We start from the raw sequence: 16200 nt of genomic DNA on the forward strand, positions 1-16200 counted from the left end.
ATTCTTCCTCTCAGACAGATCGATCTAGTTGGATAAATCGATTCATGGTTACCCCTCTACTACTTACTAATGTTTTCTGGTTTCAAATGGCGCTTTCGAAACTAACTAAATTAACTTGACTAAATTAACTTCATTTGGTTGAAAGGATGTGGGTATCTATGGGTGACATCACTCACTCGGTCCAGTTCTCTTATACAGTCAATGGGTTTACTGTAAAGTTATGTGGACGTGGCTCAATCTTTCTGTTGTTTCCTCAATATCTCCTCTTCGTTGTTGGTTTGTGGCGTTCCTACAGACTCACATCTGTCCCGCTGAGATAACAAGTCTCCCCAAAAAAAAAAAAAGCATAATTCAGCTGCAGATCTTCCCTCGTGCTTATATTCCTTCAAGAAAACACCAAAACATTTCCGGTTTTCCCTCCTTTAAAACATTCTCAGATGTCAAAGATCCTGATCATATTTCTAAAAGTCAAATCTCTGCGATTAGCTCGTAAAAAACTCTTACACTCACTTAAAAACTCTTTAACCTCCACTTACGAGGGGGAAGGAAGACGGAAAAGGAAAGGGAAAGGGCCTGAATGACCTTTTTTTGTATATGCTGTTTTGCAGATATTTAAATTGTTTCTTACTGTTCTAATCTAATTTTTCTAGTCACTGTGCTGCTTTTTCCTATATGTATGTCAACCAGTGCTGTATGCGATGGAGATGTCAATTTCCATGCGGGAACCTCCCAAATGGATAACTAAAGTTGTCTGTCTGTCTGTCTATCTATCTATCTATCTATCTATCTATCTATCTATCTATCTATCTATCTATCTATCTATCTATCTATCTATCTATCTATCTATCTATCTATCTATCTATCTATCTATCTATCTATCTATCTATCTATCTATCTATCTATCTATCTATCTATCTATCTATCTATCTATCTATCTATCTAAAGCAATTCAGATTATACAGTTTACACCATCTTTAAATGAAGCAGTTCTCTGGTGTGCATGTAAACTGGTCTATGATCAATAAAAACCCTTCAGAGGAATTTGCACCAATTTTTTAATGTTTCAATGTCGGAGGTTTGATGTAACAGTGCACTGTTGAGTTTTTTTTTTTCCTTTACACTGCCCAAATTGAAATCCTGCATCCATAGTATATTAACAACGATATATAAAATAAGTACTTTGAACATGTTAATAAAAGACAGCTTTCATCAATAGAAAGAACACTTAAAATGTGTTGGCATAATTTACTTTAAAAAAAACTCAGACATACTTCTCACAGTCGCTCTTCACACGCGTTCTTCCAACACGACATAAAAGCAAACATCTGTTCATAAAACGCACTGTTGAACAGTAAAATCGAGCAGAAGGGACGCGAACAACAGCAAACTCTGGACAAAGTCGGACTTCAGATGTTCAGTGATTAGAAAAAGGGAGACGTTCCTAAAAAAATACACTTTAAAAACATGTCAGTACGAGAAATGTACAGATTTGGTGCCAAGCTTAAAGTCCGAGGGTTTCCCTGGCAATGGACCGTCGACAGCACGTCAGTTCAAATTCACGATCCTCGCTTACAGTCCAGGCATGATGTAGGCGATGTTATCCAAGGTGTTTGACTGAAAGAAAAGAAAAGCTCAGGTTATAGAGTGACTATATGCTTCATCCCCTTGTTACAGAAAAATATACATAACTCTCATTATTTCTGAATGATTCATTTTTTGGTTTTGAAGGGAGTTTTAATTTGGAAAACAACTGGATTCTCTCCTCCACATCCGTCTATGATGCATGTTGATGCATGCGAGACGTTCGCCTCACTTCTATACATTTCTTGCACGAAAAGAGTCAGTCTATGTGAAAAAGAAAATTTAAGAATTTTCCTGCAGCAAAGATAAACAATTAGCCCGGACCCTGTTAATTTAAGAAACTTCTTCACGAAGGATTGCCCTCTGTGTTAAAAACAAAAACAAAATGGGGTGGGGGTTGGGGGGGGAGGCAAAGTATGATGAATCTTTTTGCCTTGAAAGATGATCTGAGTCTGAAATGAGTTGTCTCTGTGCTATAAAGGCATTTTATGAAGAGAAAAAAGTACCTTTGCCTTAAAGGGCCTAAATCATGCAAATTCAACTTTTTGAGCTTTGAAATGTATTAAAAAATGTTCATTTCTGATGAAAACAACCCCAAAGCGGTATTCTGATCCATTGAGCATTCCTCTAAACTCCTGCGCTAGGAGCACCAGCCCCTTCTAATCACTGACAGTAAAATAAGAACAGGACCGAACAACTTCTCCCCCCCTCATGCTTCAAACAGGAAGTACCCGCTGGTCTCAGACCTCTATTGAGAAATAAACAGCTGTTACTCAGTCATTTTGTTCGCCAGAATAACCATTCTTGCTCTAATACCTTTTGTTAACATATTCCTGCTAATCCTAACATAGACAGGCCAATCACGGCTTACTGAGGACGTCTGGTACCAACACGGCGAAGGACACATCGCCGACAAATGGTCGTTTGAATTGACTTCTGCTAGCACCGCCCCCAGGCTAACACACACACACACACACACAAAACACACACACACTTTCTCCATGGAGCTAGCATTGATAGGCTAAATGCTTTCACTTTATATGCACAATATGCACAACCAACTTTGCAAAGGTTGGGTCAGTTTGTTTTCATGGGAGAAACGTAGATATATATATATATATATATATACACACACACACACACACACGTGTCCTTTAAATTAATATTATATTCAAAAAATCAGAAACTTTATCTTATTAAGGATAAAGCCCGGCAACGAGTCCTCTGTCTCCCTCCACCCCCAGGAATTGGATACCAACTTTAACCTCGACCAGCCTAATGTGTAAAAATGTCTGACATTAAACTGGTCTGTGGGCTAAAGAAGGTTAACAACCGCTGCTCTGAAAAACCAAAGGCTGACTTTTTCCAGCTAATCTAAGGACATTGTGCAGCCTTTTTGCAGGCATGCCGCATCAAACAGCTGCAACTGCAGAGAAAAGTTCACAAAACCTTTTCCTTTGTTAAGCATTAATATGATAAAAGCTAAACAGGAAACTCAGCAGCTTTTAATTCACCAAAAAGCTCAATTAATGTTAAAAAATCCTGAACACAAGAGCAGGGATACATTTTAAATCAGTTAAAAAATAAATAAATCCAAAATTAACTGATAAATAAAATAAAATGCTAAAAAAAGAATTAAATTCATTGAGTATAGTATAAGAGAGCCCAAAGTGGCAGAATAATGCTAAATAATGCTGATAGCAAAGGTGACACCCTAACTCAATAAATTAAAGATGGAAAGTAAAGATGTCTAAATAATGCTAATGCTAACAAATTGCTAATAAATCAGCCCAACAAAACAATCAAATATAATAATATAAAATAATTGTAACTGAAAAACCAAAGATTAAGTCTAAATTAGCTAAACAACTAGCAGGGTAATACAAACTTGAAGATTGTATTTATGAAAGCTGAACAAATAACTTTGATGTTTCAGTGGATAAACTTAAGTAAAGTGCAGTAAAGTAAAGACTGACATAGAGAGGTACAAAAGGATTCAACACGTCGTATCAAAACGTTACCAGGACGTTTCGAGGACATCCGTTTAGCTGTGGTATCTGTGCGGTGAGGCAGGTCAGCGGGCCCAGCGCACACAGGATGGAGTCCAGCAGAACAGACAAACTCCCCGACACCGCCACCATGCCCTGAAAGCAGGGAGGGAGACATCAGCGCGTTCACGGAAAAGTCCCAAAAAAAATCTTAGCCCAATGCTCACCTCTGTTTCTTGAAGCCGATGGCCAATCAGAGACAGAGACTCTCCCAGCAGCTGCAGGTGAGCCGCCGCATCGATGGGGTCGACGTCTGGTACCCGGGCGGGGGACAGGGACATGGTGCTCGGCGTTCGGGTGGGTGACACCATCGCTGCTCCTGCGCCCGCAGCTTCCATGACAAAGAGGAGTTTATGTCAGTGAAGGTGAAACGTTTCAAGGAAGAACATTTCAAATCCAGTTGCGATGACTCAACTTCTAGACAAAGAGGGGTTTACAAATGGGTCCGGCTGACGCCGTACTCACCTTTGCTTTTAACATCGATGCTGCTTTTGTGTTTCACGGTAGTGGCCTCCGCTTTGTTCTGCTTGTGCTGCAGGTACTGAGCTTTCTGCCTCCAGACCTGCGAGGATGAACAACATGCCGTGAGCAAACGTACGCTCTGATCCAGCAGACGAAGATGATGCAAACGTACAAGCTTATCTTTCTCTGGCATCGACTTCCACACCTCAGCCAGCTTCTTGCTAAGTTCCCCAAAGTCTGCAGCAAAGCAAAAACAATTATGTTCATGGTTCAGATCTGAAGGAGACTAATGTGGCGAGGAGCTTCGCTTACCAAGTCCAGGCTGCTCGGCGTTTATGTTGACCCTGTACTCCTTACAAAACACCTGGTATGCTGTCGTGTTCTTCTTCTTGGGCTTCCAAAAAAAAAAGACTTTAAGCTAAAAGAAGCCCAAACATAAAACCAACCACCAAAGAAGAGCAACTCAAAATCTACCTTTTCTTTATCCTTCTCATGCTTCTCTCTGTCTTTGTCATCTTTTTTCTTCTTCTTCTTCTCTGCTGTTGTGTTGTTGCCTTGGTGGTGGGGGGTGGTCACTTTGCTCATGGCGTACATTGGACCGACAGCGCTGTGGCTCACAGTGGGATGGGAGTGACTGTGGCTTCTTGAGGAGTCTGAAAGAAATTGTTCAACAAGAGAACAGTTCAGCAAAGCTCTGCCGTTGTCATTTCAAGGAGACGTGGGAACTTTAGGGACCGACAAACGCGCAGTTCAATCTGACGGCGGTGTTTCTGGAAATCACAGAAGAAGCCTGGAGTCTTGATGTTAGCTTAACCACAAAAATACCACAATGGATGTATTTTAAGTTGCTAACTTTGGAGAGTTAAAGTAGCTGCATTTCCGTTACACACATGCATACACAGAACTTTAGAAGTGTCGGAAAAAAAAACAATATAGCAATTACAATAAACCGTAAATGTGAATAAACACAAATCAACTCACGCAATAAATCCTTCCAGAACATTGGAACAGATGTGAACAATACTTTGGTTTACAGCAGATACGTTCAAATTTCTGCCACTAAGGCTCATCATCATCTATCAAAGGCGACGTTGGAGTCTTCTTCAGGTCATGGAGCGCTGAGTTCCTTTATGGCAGCCAAGACTTTGAAGTAAAATCTAGTGGAGAATTTTCCATAAGAGCCATCCAACTGTGAAACGCCTCAGGCCGAGCACAGCTAACATGAAGACACGTGTAGCCATGGCACTCATGCACTGACAAAAGACCCCCCCTCTATGAATAGATGGCTGCCCTAAATACGAAAAGGCACCAACAAAAGAAGAAAAAACATGTTCCTGTTTCTGACTATGCGTTGAACTGCAGCTGTTGAACTGCAGCTGCTGACTTGGGAAGGTAATTGTGATTGGTGTAAAGATGAGGCCATAAATGCTCTCATTTTTGCTTCCGGGTTAGTGGTTTAAAGTCACAACTGTTTTTTTCAAAATAGACTTGAGGGATGCAATAAGTTTCTTCAAACGTTTAAAAACTTGACATTAGACAAACATTTTAAACATAACCTAAAACCTAAATATATGTAAATATATATTTTTTTAAAAATATAACCAGTGCCCTATGATAAGATTTACTATATTTTTCTCTATAAATCATACATACAGAAGATATTAAGATGATTTCACCAAAAAAACATTGCATAATACTTGATAGAACATAGGAGTTGCTGATCTGTGCATAAACTCACCTCCAAATCCTTTGCTGTGCTTCTTTTCTTTTCCGCTTTTCTCCTGTCTGTCCTTTTCTTTGTCCTTTTTCTTCTTGCTTTTTTTGCTCTTCTTCTTCTTTTTAGACATGTGCGAGTACGAATCATCTATAACCAGCTCGCCAGCCTCCAGCTCTCCCCCAGACGAAGAGCTGTCATCCCCCATGCCCCCTCCGTAGTGACCTGTGCGAGACAGAAACCCAAATTGATTTGCAATCACGCCAAAAGCCACCGGAGGAGCCGCCTTCATTCCACGTACCTTCCACCTCCACCTCTTTCCCCACAATAGGGAGAGGCTCTTTACTCTGCTGCAGCTTCTTCTTGGGGGACTTTGACGTCTGCCCTCTTTCCTTGTCCTTTTCTTTGCGCCCTCCACTTTTGGATGAGTGCGACACAAACGGGAAGCCCTCCGGTTCCTCCTTCTCTGGAGACATGATCAGCTTCATTTTCAGCCCGTCAGCCTCACGTAAAGTCAAAGGCTCTTCTTTGGGAACTCCGCCATGAAAGAGAGACGACTTTGAAGATGATGACGAGTGCTTCTTGGAGGAAGAGGACACGGACTTGGAGTGTGAGAAGGAGTGGCTTCCTTTGATGCTCCCGCTGCTCCCGCTCTCACGCTTCCGCTCTTTGGAGGAGTGCGAGGAGAAGGGCGGGTAGGAGGGTTTCTTGTGCAAATGAGGACTGGGGTCTGAGCCTGTGGCAAGGGGAGAGGTAATGGCCTGAAGGAGGCCCATCGCTGTATCTGTCGAATGTGACGATGACGGGGAATGAAGAGGTGGAGAGCGTTCTGCAGACTTGTGCTTTTTCTTATGAAGAGGTGGAGCTGAGCCCTCGTGGTCTGAGAAGAAAACAAATACCGTTTTTTTTTCCTTATTGCCCGCCATCGACTCATGACTTTCCAGCTGTACAACCCCTCACCCCTGTAATAGTAGTCATCACTATGCCTTTTCTTCTTTTTGTGCGAGTCCCCACCCAACATGAAAAGTTCTGAATCCTGTTATGCATCAAGAGAAAGTCCATTTAAGCCATCACGCTCTGCTTCAACATCATGTATTCAGGTAGAGACAACAAACTTACCTTCGGCCTTTTCTTGGATGTCTTTCGTACCTGGGCAGCGATTTCCTCTTCCTCTCGTAACAGATCCTTGTAGGACCTCCTCTTCTCCCTCTGGCTTCGCCCGGCAATGAGTCCTCTGTCTCCCTCCATCCCCATTTCTGAAAGATTGAGTGAAGATCATTCCTATTTGGGTCCATTTCTATTTTTAAAAATGGCTATCTAAATAAATTAGTTTAATTTCTCACTTGAAAAAATAATAGAATTTTTTTTGTTTTTGCTTTTTAAAATATGTGACAGTGCAGAAGTGTAATGAGGAATGACTTTACTTTGCTCCCTTACCTTTTATTTCCTCATATGACATGGTTTCTTCTTTATGATCACCTGTCCTGGGATGTCTTGGTCAACATTAACAGCAGGTTCTCACCTGTAAGACAATCACGTGACAGATTATGTGAAAAACACCTCAACGTTTAGCTAAACAATTGCCAAAAGACAGTTTGTCTTTGATATACAGGCTGCTGTAGTGTATCAGGGGGGAAAAAAATCGAATTTTACAGTTTTTTTTTCTCTCTCAAAATATAATCTCTTTAATATGTGCATGGCGGCTCCCTTGACGGATTTCCCCACAAGAAAGCTGGTTAAGTCGCCATGGTGTAACCAAAAAGAGTATACAAGCAGCAATCCAAGAAAAACGACAAAATAATAAGCTAAGTTGTAACTGCTAGTTAATCAATTTGTAACAAACGAGTATAAATATTCAAAAATGAACTTCCCGCCTTCTACCGCAAGCATACACAAACACACCCCCTTTCTTTACACTTTGGCAGCTCAATGTCTCCCATGTGCCCGGCTGGAAAAATACGTGCCACCGACTTTACGTGCAGCTGACAGGCAAAACAGCTAAGGAAAGTCCGAGGCTTTGACTACTATGTAGGCCGAGGTTGGCTCAAGTAGAAAAAAAGCAGCGACTGACTTGAAGTCTGAATTGTTTATATGTCCACCGGCTCTATATTGTTTGTATGTATCGTTTTAATTGACCAGACGCAGACAGTAATGTGTTTATTCAGTTTTACTACCTCAATGGGATCGTCAATTTACGCGGGTCCGTCCGCCATCTTTGTTATCAGTAAGCAACAATACGTATCTGAAGGGGCGGAGCTTCGACCATTCGTCCAATTTGTGTGGAGGAGCCATCGACTGTAAAAACATGGGCGGGGCACCAGCAAGACATGAATGATTACTCCTACTTTATTACTATGTTCATAAAAAAATTTATACATTTTTTAATTCTTTTAAACATTTGATTAAAAAACAACAAACAATTGATTGACTTTTTTAAAAATACATTTATTTGACATACACGGACCAACACAAGCAGCATCAACGATAATTTGGCACTAATAGAACTAAAGCTATTTATTCGTTCACAATAATTTCAAATAACAGCAAAATTCATATTACTTTACAACAGAATCCACATACAAACAAGCACATTAAAAAGAAAACAAAAAAGACATTTTATAATATATCAAAACTTAAAAATCCTTAGAAAACTTTTCAATAATTATTTCCCAAATTAATCCAGAACTTTACAATTAAAGGCAAGAAAAAACAGGATTTATGAGAAAACATTCAATACTATTCTCATGCAAACATGTAAGGGCGTATTAATGTTCTGTGAGCTCCACTTCCATTGTTGCTCTTTAACAGAACATCTGCATTCAAAACAAAAGTCAACAAACAAAGCACTTTTTCCTAATACCTTTAGATTTGAAGCCAAATATTTTAACAAAAAAAGCAAATGTGGTACCAAGCACAGCAGATTTCTATAAATGGTGGCTTAACTTCATTAGAGGTGTAGAACACAGCAGGGCTTGAGGTTTGTGTTTGAGACCGATCCTTTTAGCATTAAACTTCAATTCTTGCCTGAAGACAATTTTTTTAAGGACCTGAGAAGGCCATCCTCCTCTACCTGTCACCGAAATTCTGTTTTTGGAGACTGAGGGATGTAAAGCTAGCCAGCAAATCAGTTACTTCATCCACCTGAAAGAAATAAAAGGTATAGTATAATGGATGGAACCAAATATATTTACCATATATTCACTATATATTCACTCTGAACAAACCCACCGACTGTCCAAAACTAAGGTTTAATGGGTGTTTATCATAAAATTACCAACCATCAGCTCCAACACCGTATAACTGTCAAGCATTATAGCAGAAGGATGATGGCTTGGGCCTTATTTGCAGAATAATTCTTTACACTTGACCACAAACTTCTTTGTCAACAATATTCTAGAGCACATGTATCAAAGTCATCCAAACCATCAAGATATTATATCTAGCCTGCAAGATAATTTTAAACTATTGATCATAATGGCCCAGCAATATCCCACGCAGGGATATATATTAAGGAGACTAAGGGATCAGTTATTATGACCTCTGACATTATTTTTTTGGACTATACCACATTGTACATCACAAGGGGGTCAGTCATCACCCTCTCCCTCCCCCTCATTCATGGTGCAGAAATAAATAAACATAACAGGATAAAATAACTAAGGGCAAAACAGAGTAAAACGACAGTGGCTCAGGCGGATGAGCGGGTCGTCCAATGACGGGAGTGAATGAATAATGGACACAATGTAAGCGCTTTGAGTGTCTTGAAAAGCGCAGATAAATTCAATCCATTATTATTATTATTATTATAAAACAGCCAGATGACAAAACATATAGACAAAGACCCACACTTTGCAGACAGCCAAAGGGAATGGTATCCCACAATTCCCCAAATTCCTTGCGCTGCCAGATCTGACAACAGGCCCAATCACAGTGTATCTGTGACCTTCACTATAACATTAGCCACAATCCCATCATGCAGTGCGTCAGCTGCCTTTCCGAACATACAGTAAGTGTTGCCAGACTGGGGGGACTTAGATTCTAAATGTGCAGGTTAAACTAGCTAACTAACTAGATCTATTTGGATTTGGTTCGGTGGTTCCCGGTTGAAACAGCTCTCAGCAGGGACGGCAGGTGAGCTATCTCCTCACCTGTAAACTATCTTCTCCATCGTGAGGAACTAATATTAGAGTAAAAATGTGTCCACAATCTGTTCTCTTAAGGCCTGTTCACACCGGGACGAATTCCGCCGGCGATTTTCGCCGACGTTTAACGCCTCGTGAATAAACAAAGTTCACCAATGAGAGTGTGCACACCGACGCGAAAAAACGCGTCAAAGCGTCAAAAAAAAACGCCTCGGGTTCGTTTTTTTTTTTTGACGCCTCGCGTCGATATCTATTCGACCAATGAGAATGGCGCTTTTGCACACGTGTCTGGAGCTTCTGAAGTTACAGTAAAACACAACTTGGGGGCGCTCAAACACAAAACTGCCTTGCTGAGCACACATACCAGCGAAGAAGATAGACGCCAAGTAGTGTCTACACTGCCGCAAAGCAATAATGACGGACATTCTAAAATATCCCCGAACCAAGCACCAGTTGGAGCTACTGGTGCTTAAAATATTCATGTTTTCTTTGTTTGATTCTGACAAGCGCATAAATACTTGCTCTCTTCCTCTGAGTGAAAAGCGACTTTAAGAAGCGTAAAGTTGCGCGGCGCCACCTTGTGTACAGGAGTATTTCTGTTTTACATTAAGCGCCATCTAATGTCAGGGAATGAAATTGCATGTTCACTCGGCTCATCGTCAGCGAAAATCACCTGGGCGTGAACACAAAAAACGTGGCGAAAAACGCTGGCGAATAACGCCTGGCGAATATTCGTCCCGGTGTGTACGGGCCTTTAATGTAATTTATTTGAATGACTTTCAATAGTTGTTAGCCTCAGAAATCACTGTATTTTGCATGTTTTCTTTACAATTACAGCAGCGAGTGCGAGGTGAAAGAGCGTAGGAAGCGCAGCCTCCACTGCGCAATCCTTAATAAACTGGGTCATCGCGTGTCTTTAATTTACTCAGCGTATGGTAATAAGTGTCGTTCTTTATTAACTATTTAACACTGTAGACATTTTAATACAAGTGTTTTGTTCCATATAACATCTATTTTACATTCGTCTGGGGTTTCTTTAGAGTTTGCATCTGCCATATAGACAGACGGTGATGCAGGCAGGAAAACGGCTGCACTTTTTCATTAATTAATAAACAAAAGATCATTTGTATTTGGATATGTATTTATGGAGAGCAAAATCTTTTGGGATATTTATAAGCTTCTCTTTTTTTTTAAGTAAAGAAATTTGAGTGTTTTTTCCATTTCTTTTAAAGTTTACTTTATTTCTAACTTGTATAAATCTGACAGAATATATTTTTGTGGAGAGCAACATATTAAAAGTTATTTAAGGTTTGAGTTAATTTACTCTGGAATAATATTCCTATGTGAGTTTTTTTTATTGGTATTTCTGTTTAAAAAAAGAGACTTTTTAAAAGTTTTAAAATTTTGTTTTAGTGTGATTGAGTTTGACACCCCTGTTCTAGAGCCAATCAAGAGCCTGTGTAGAAACTAAAAAGTATCCAAAAATATTCATTTCATGCAGAAAAGTTAAAAAGGGATAGAGGCTTTGAAACTGAACTGAATTATTGTTGTAGAGAGAAAGCAACAAAACTCCTTTCCCCTAAGAGGAAAGTGATTCCCACCTGCTCTTTGGTGCGTGTGTGCTGCAGCTGTGTTGAAATATGCTCCAGCCTCTCTCGAGCTTCACTCTGCCCCATCAGGTTCAGGTACTCTCGAAGCATCTGGATGATCTGCTCAAGAACACGAGGGGATCAGCTTCAGGAGAGGAGGCAGAGACCGAAGACTTTGATGCGTACCTGGGTGACTTCCCCCCTCAGGGTTTCTAGGCTGCGTGAAGCTCCCTCCTGCAAAATGTTCAGCTTAGAACGAGCTAGATGCAGCGGGGTCCTGCCCGCTCGGTCGAGGGCGTCCACTCTAGCCCCTACAGCGAAACAATGGAAAGAAATCTTCATGCAACTGCATCGTATTTAACCGAAATATAAGGATATATGGATTTTCAACAATAACAATATTATTTCAGATCTCAAAATTCTGTATTTTGTTGTCACTTGAGGCGAACAACAAAGTTTTGTCTAATTGTGGGTGAAATTTGATCGACTGGTTTTAATTTGTATAAAAATCTTCTCAAATCTAAAAAAGGGTGAAGGTTGGTCTCTTTACATCCATGTTTTTCTCAGTTCAAAAGACAGCTGATTTAGTCAAATCAAACACTCTTCACTTCAAACTCAAATGTCAGATAAACCTAAAGAACTGAAAACAAACTGTTGCTTTCAACCAGAAGCAAAAGATGACCTCACCTCCCCTCAGCAATGTGGTAATTACAGGCACATGGTTGGTACAGGCCGCTGCAGGAACACAAACATGCAAAGCGATGAAGCTTTATGTCTGTTTTTTAAGCTCAGCGAACTGAGAACTCTGCACACGGCTCCAACCGGACAAGTAGACGGCAGTCTTACCCAGATGAAGAGGGGTGTTCCCCAGACTGTCTCGCTGGTTGGGGTCGGCACCAAAGCTCAGCAAAAGTTGCACTGTAACACAAACAAGACATTTTAGCCAAACGGCTGTCAACTCTGCTAAAAGAAAGAGTAAATTATATAAATTAAGGCTGCAGATTTAACTTATACTACAGGTAAGAAACTGATATTCTACCATTAAAACGATGACAAGTGAATATTTGGTCGTGAAGGTACGCGACTGGCCGACTGCCCCACATGACTAAATGCGTCACCGAAGCAGGAAACGGCAAAATGTTTTTTTTTTTGTTTTTTTTTTATTTATTAGAACTTCAAAAGATCACATTCATATCCACATGAATAGAACAGAAGTAAGAGCATGAAGGGATTGTGTTTAAAAATGCTTTAGTTTTTCACATTTTTATGCAATGTTTTTGTTCAACCCATGGAATAAAAGCTGAAAGTCTGCTCTTCAATGGCATCTGAGTTGTTTTGTTTAAAATTCACTGTGGTAATGTACAGAAACTAAATGAGAAAGAATGTGTCTCTGTCCAAATAATTATGGTCTTGACTGTATATGATAATGTATGACCTTCTACACTCTAAAGACATTTTTAAAATTAAAACAATTAGCTGATTTTCCTACACAGAAGTAGGACGACTCGATGTCGGAGGCTCCGGCTTTCGCTCCTTGTGGGTGCCGCCCATTTTATGATGTCATTCTAGAGCCGGCCTCGGCAGCATGTCTGATTTTAAAAAAAAAATGTCCGTGTTTCGCCGCCAAAAAACAAACAACATCTGAACTTTTGCAAAGACAGATGTGCATATTGTGTATATAAAGTAAAAGTGTTTAGCTGAACACCACTAGTTCCACTAGAAAAAGGCTGTGTCACTTTGTGACATCACAATGTGAGAATCCGCTCGGTTTCATGGGTTGGGAGGGGCTGGTGCTCAGAGCCCAGGTTTATAGAGGAATTTTTAAATGCATGAAAGGATCAAATACCACTGTGGGGTCGTTTATAGTAAGGAATTAATTTTATAATACAAATAAAAGCTAAAAAAAAAGATGATTTTGCATGATATAGGCTAAATGAAGCCCGTTTTTTTTTTAAATAAACATCTGCTCTGCCTGATGCTGGGAAAAGCAGCTGGTGTGATTTTGATTCTTTGGGAGTTTGTAAGTGCTGCAGAGTGCTGAATCTCTGATGGACAAGACTAAGTTAGTGACACAGTTGCATCTGCACAACACAGAAGATGGGGACATAGAACAAAAATATTTTGATGAACAAAAGGAAAAGAAGAAACATGTCATCCTGAAAAAAGTTTTACATCAAGGATGGATGACCCGTGTACAACGTTTTGCTAGGGGAAGGAATAAAGGAGCTTGTTGGGTTTACATGGGGTAATGCTTCCTTGAAGGCGTTGCCATGCAAAAATTTATTCTTTTAGACTGACAAACAAATGGATCCTTATTGAATCCGTTAAAATTAGTAATCCAATCCAATGACGTTTGGTCCACTCTTAACAGTGCAGTGTCAAAGCAAATTAGACAAAATAAAGGAAAAAGAAATTCTCTAAATCCTCCAAGTAAACAATGTTCTTGTAGTGGACTGTTGTTCATGCAACAGAAAAGGAAAAAGTCAAAACAAATCAAACTCAATCGAAAATGAAGAATGAACAAGCAGAGGTGAGTTCCTTCCACCTACCAATGCTGTTGTTGCCGTTGCAGGAGGAGAAATGAAGAGCGGTTCTTCCCTTGTCGTCTGCAGCACAGGGGTCTACATCCTCCTCCAGGAGCTTTCGCACTACAAAAACACAACTCTTCATCCCTTCTCTCCTCACACCTCTTCATTTGCATTCCAAAGCAGCCGGTACCTGTGTCCATGTCATTGCTGTTGGCTGCATCCCTCAGTCTTTTTGCAGCTGTGGAGATATTCAAAGCGACAGAGATGTAACTGACATGATGACCTGGTGAACAGCAACAGCTAGCAAGCAAAAACAAAGAGCCACAATGTTTAGCAACAATGGATGATGGGTAAACATAATACAGCATTTGCTTATAAACTTGAGGTCCAACAACAAACCACAACCTCATGAAAGATTCCTTTAAGTTTCACAGTAATGATTAGACCCACAAGCACACACAATGAATTATGGGCGTCACTAACTTGCTTCCGGAATAATGTGTTTTATTAATGTGGCACAAAATTTACATAATATAGCTCTTTCCAAATAAAAAATATCTAAATAAAGGTACAGAAACTACAGTTAAAAAACAATACACACATTTAAATTATAAAAATCACATTATTATTCACATCAATATAAAGAAATTCATATTTCTTCATAATTCAGTAAAAGCAGATAAATGTAATTCCATTTTTTAGGCTTAACCTTGCCTTTATGTCCAATTACTAAATATATAAAATAACATTCTTCCGTTTTTTTCTCTATTTAAGGGTTTTGCTAAATTAAGGCAGCTCCTGGATTTAACGATACATTGTGACAAATTTGTGACAAACAGTGTGAAGAGGTTAAAAAAATTATAGCTTATAGCCTAATTTCTGTAACACAATCAGAAATACTGTATTATACTCTTTTGTAACTAAAAACTGGGATTTTTTTCATTTAATCTTGTGCTTAAAATAAAAAATGTAATTTGCTGGTAAAAATGAATTTTCAGGGAATTAACAGTTGTACTAACCTGCTGTAGGAATTGAATTTTTATTTTTATTTGTAAGTATATGTCTAATCTTTCAAATAAAAAAACACTTATTTATACTCAGTTTTCCAAAATGGAAATAATTCTAAAATTTTTTGACTTGTATTTTTTAAGACTTGAATTGATTTTTTTATTTTTTTTATTTTTTCAGGAATCTAAACGTTGCATCCAACTTTAAGTTCTTTTCTGAATGTGAATTTGCTGGGAAATTAGGCTCTTAAGGAATTTCAACTGTAAGTACTCATATGCTTTACTTTTGCTTTACTTTGGAAAAATATGTTTTCTTTAAATCGCTTATTCAGACATTAACAGTCATAGATGTTTACAAAAATACTCATTTTGACAGAAAATGTGTTTTAATCCTCTCAGTTTAGAAAAAAAAAAGGTATTGTTAGTGCACGAACGTTTATTTACACATTTATAACAACAACATACAAACCGTATGTTATTGTTATAAATGTGTAAATAAACGTTGTGAATAAATGTGTAAATACCTAAATAAATGTGTAAATAAACATTTATAACAACAAGATGATTTTAAAGGTAGTTGAGCTTCTTGAGGTGCTGTAAAAAAAAAGTTACAATAAAGTTTTTATATTCAAAAATTGTTGAACCTCACCGTAAATATCCTTCCCAATGGGTCCCAGTGTCCGCGCGGCTCGGTGCTGTCTCCTGGCCCTGCTCGCGGTTACCTTCCCCAGCCTGCTCGTCACTCCCGCCGCGTCGGCCTCGCGCCGCCCCGGGTCCCATAACATGTGCAGGTACCTGAGCTCTTTGTCGTCTCTGGGTCCGACTCGACCCAGAACCACTTTCCCCTCCCCTATGTCACTGATCCCAAACCCCACAGCGGGGCTCCCCACGTCCTCCGTCCTCTCCGCCTCCCCCGGCTGCACTAGTCCCTGCTCCACACGTATCTCACCCACAGCTCCACGGGCAACCTCGGAGCCAGACCCGCTACTATCAGAAGCGACGATGGCGCTCCACCCGTCCATGGCTAACCAGCATGAGGAAGATATTTTTTACATAACACGCTTGCAGTCCTCCAAACCCGGGAGGAAAACTACCTTAACCCGAGACGGAGTCAGCTTTGAATTCAGCG

The 16200-nt window shown here is 39.8% G+C and overlaps 2 protein-coding genes across 4 annotated transcripts; both read right to left on the bottom strand.

Moving 5' to 3' along the window:
- Nucleotides 1–1041: 1041 nt before the first annotated feature.
- Nucleotides 1042–11656, bottom strand: hmgxb4a (HMG box domain containing 4a). Of its 3 annotated transcripts, none has more exons than XM_078951243.1 (13): nt 11549–11656; nt 7243–7327; nt 6925–7061; nt 6766–6841; nt 6107–6685; nt 5830–6030; nt 4566–4744; nt 4404–4485; nt 4264–4328; nt 4095–4191; nt 3797–3960; nt 3603–3725; nt 1042–1614 (listed from the first exon to the last, which is right to left on the bottom strand). In XM_078951243.1, the coding sequence occupies exons 2-13, from the start codon at nt 7262–7264 to the stop codon at nt 1570–1572; spliced, it is 1770 nt and encodes a 589-aa protein (XP_078807369.1). In that variant the 5' UTR covers nt 7265–7327; nt 11549–11656; the 3' UTR covers nt 1042–1569. The 3 variants fall into 3 exon arrangements, with proteins under 3 accessions (XP_078807369.1, XP_011476859.1, XP_004072014.1); XM_011478557.4 differs by lacking the exon at nt 11549–11656 and adding an exon at nt 7980–8875 and having other exon boundaries at nt 6955–7061; XM_004071966.5 differs by lacking the exon at nt 11549–11656 and adding an exon at nt 7980–8875.
- On the bottom strand, nt 11489–16093 carry ankrd54 (ankyrin repeat domain 54). The gene is made up of 6 exons (XM_078951019.1): nt 15721–16093; nt 14255–14347; nt 14086–14184; nt 12383–12454; nt 11723–11847; nt 11489–11656 (listed from the first exon to the last, which is right to left on the bottom strand). The coding sequence occupies exons 1-6, from the start codon at nt 16091–16093 to the stop codon at nt 11489–11491; spliced, it is 930 nt and encodes a 309-aa protein (XP_078807145.1).
- Nucleotides 16094–16200: the final 107 nt, after the last annotated feature.

Source organism: Oryzias latipes, chromosome 8, assembly GCF_053564925.1.
Source record: "Oryzias latipes strain Hd-rR chromosome 8, Olatipes_Hd-rR_3.1".
Taxonomy (NCBI): Eukaryota; Metazoa; Chordata; class Actinopteri; order Beloniformes; family Adrianichthyidae; genus Oryzias; species Oryzias latipes.

What these genes read in the sequence shown, in the direction of transcription:
- hmgxb4a (XM_078951243.1), bottom strand. Translation starts at nt 7,264, where the DNA reads ATGTCATATGAGGAAATAAAAG. An exon ending in TGATGACTACTATTACAGGG is followed by an intron (nt 6,686 to 6,765) that starts GTGAGGGGTTGT and finishes TTTTCTTCTCAG; the next exon opens with ACCACGAGGGCTCAGCTCCA. An exon ending in GAAAGAGGTGGAGGTGGAAG is followed by an intron (nt 6,031 to 6,106) that starts GTACGTGGAATG and finishes TGTCTCGCACAG; the next exon opens with GTCACTACGGAGGGGGCATG.
- ankrd54 (XM_078951019.1), bottom strand. Translation starts at nt 16,093, where the DNA reads ATGGACGGGTGGAGCGCCATCGTCGCTTCTGATAGTAGCGGGTCTGGC. An exon ending in CAGCAATGACATGGACACAG is followed by an intron (nt 14,185 to 14,254) that starts GTACCGGCTGCT and finishes GTGTTTTTGTAG; the next exon opens with TGCGAAAGCTCCTGGAGGAG. An exon ending in TGAGGGGGGAAGTCACCCAG is followed by an intron (nt 11,657 to 11,722) that starts GTACGCATCAAA and finishes GTTCTTGAGCAG; the next exon opens with ATCATCCAGATGCTTCGAGA.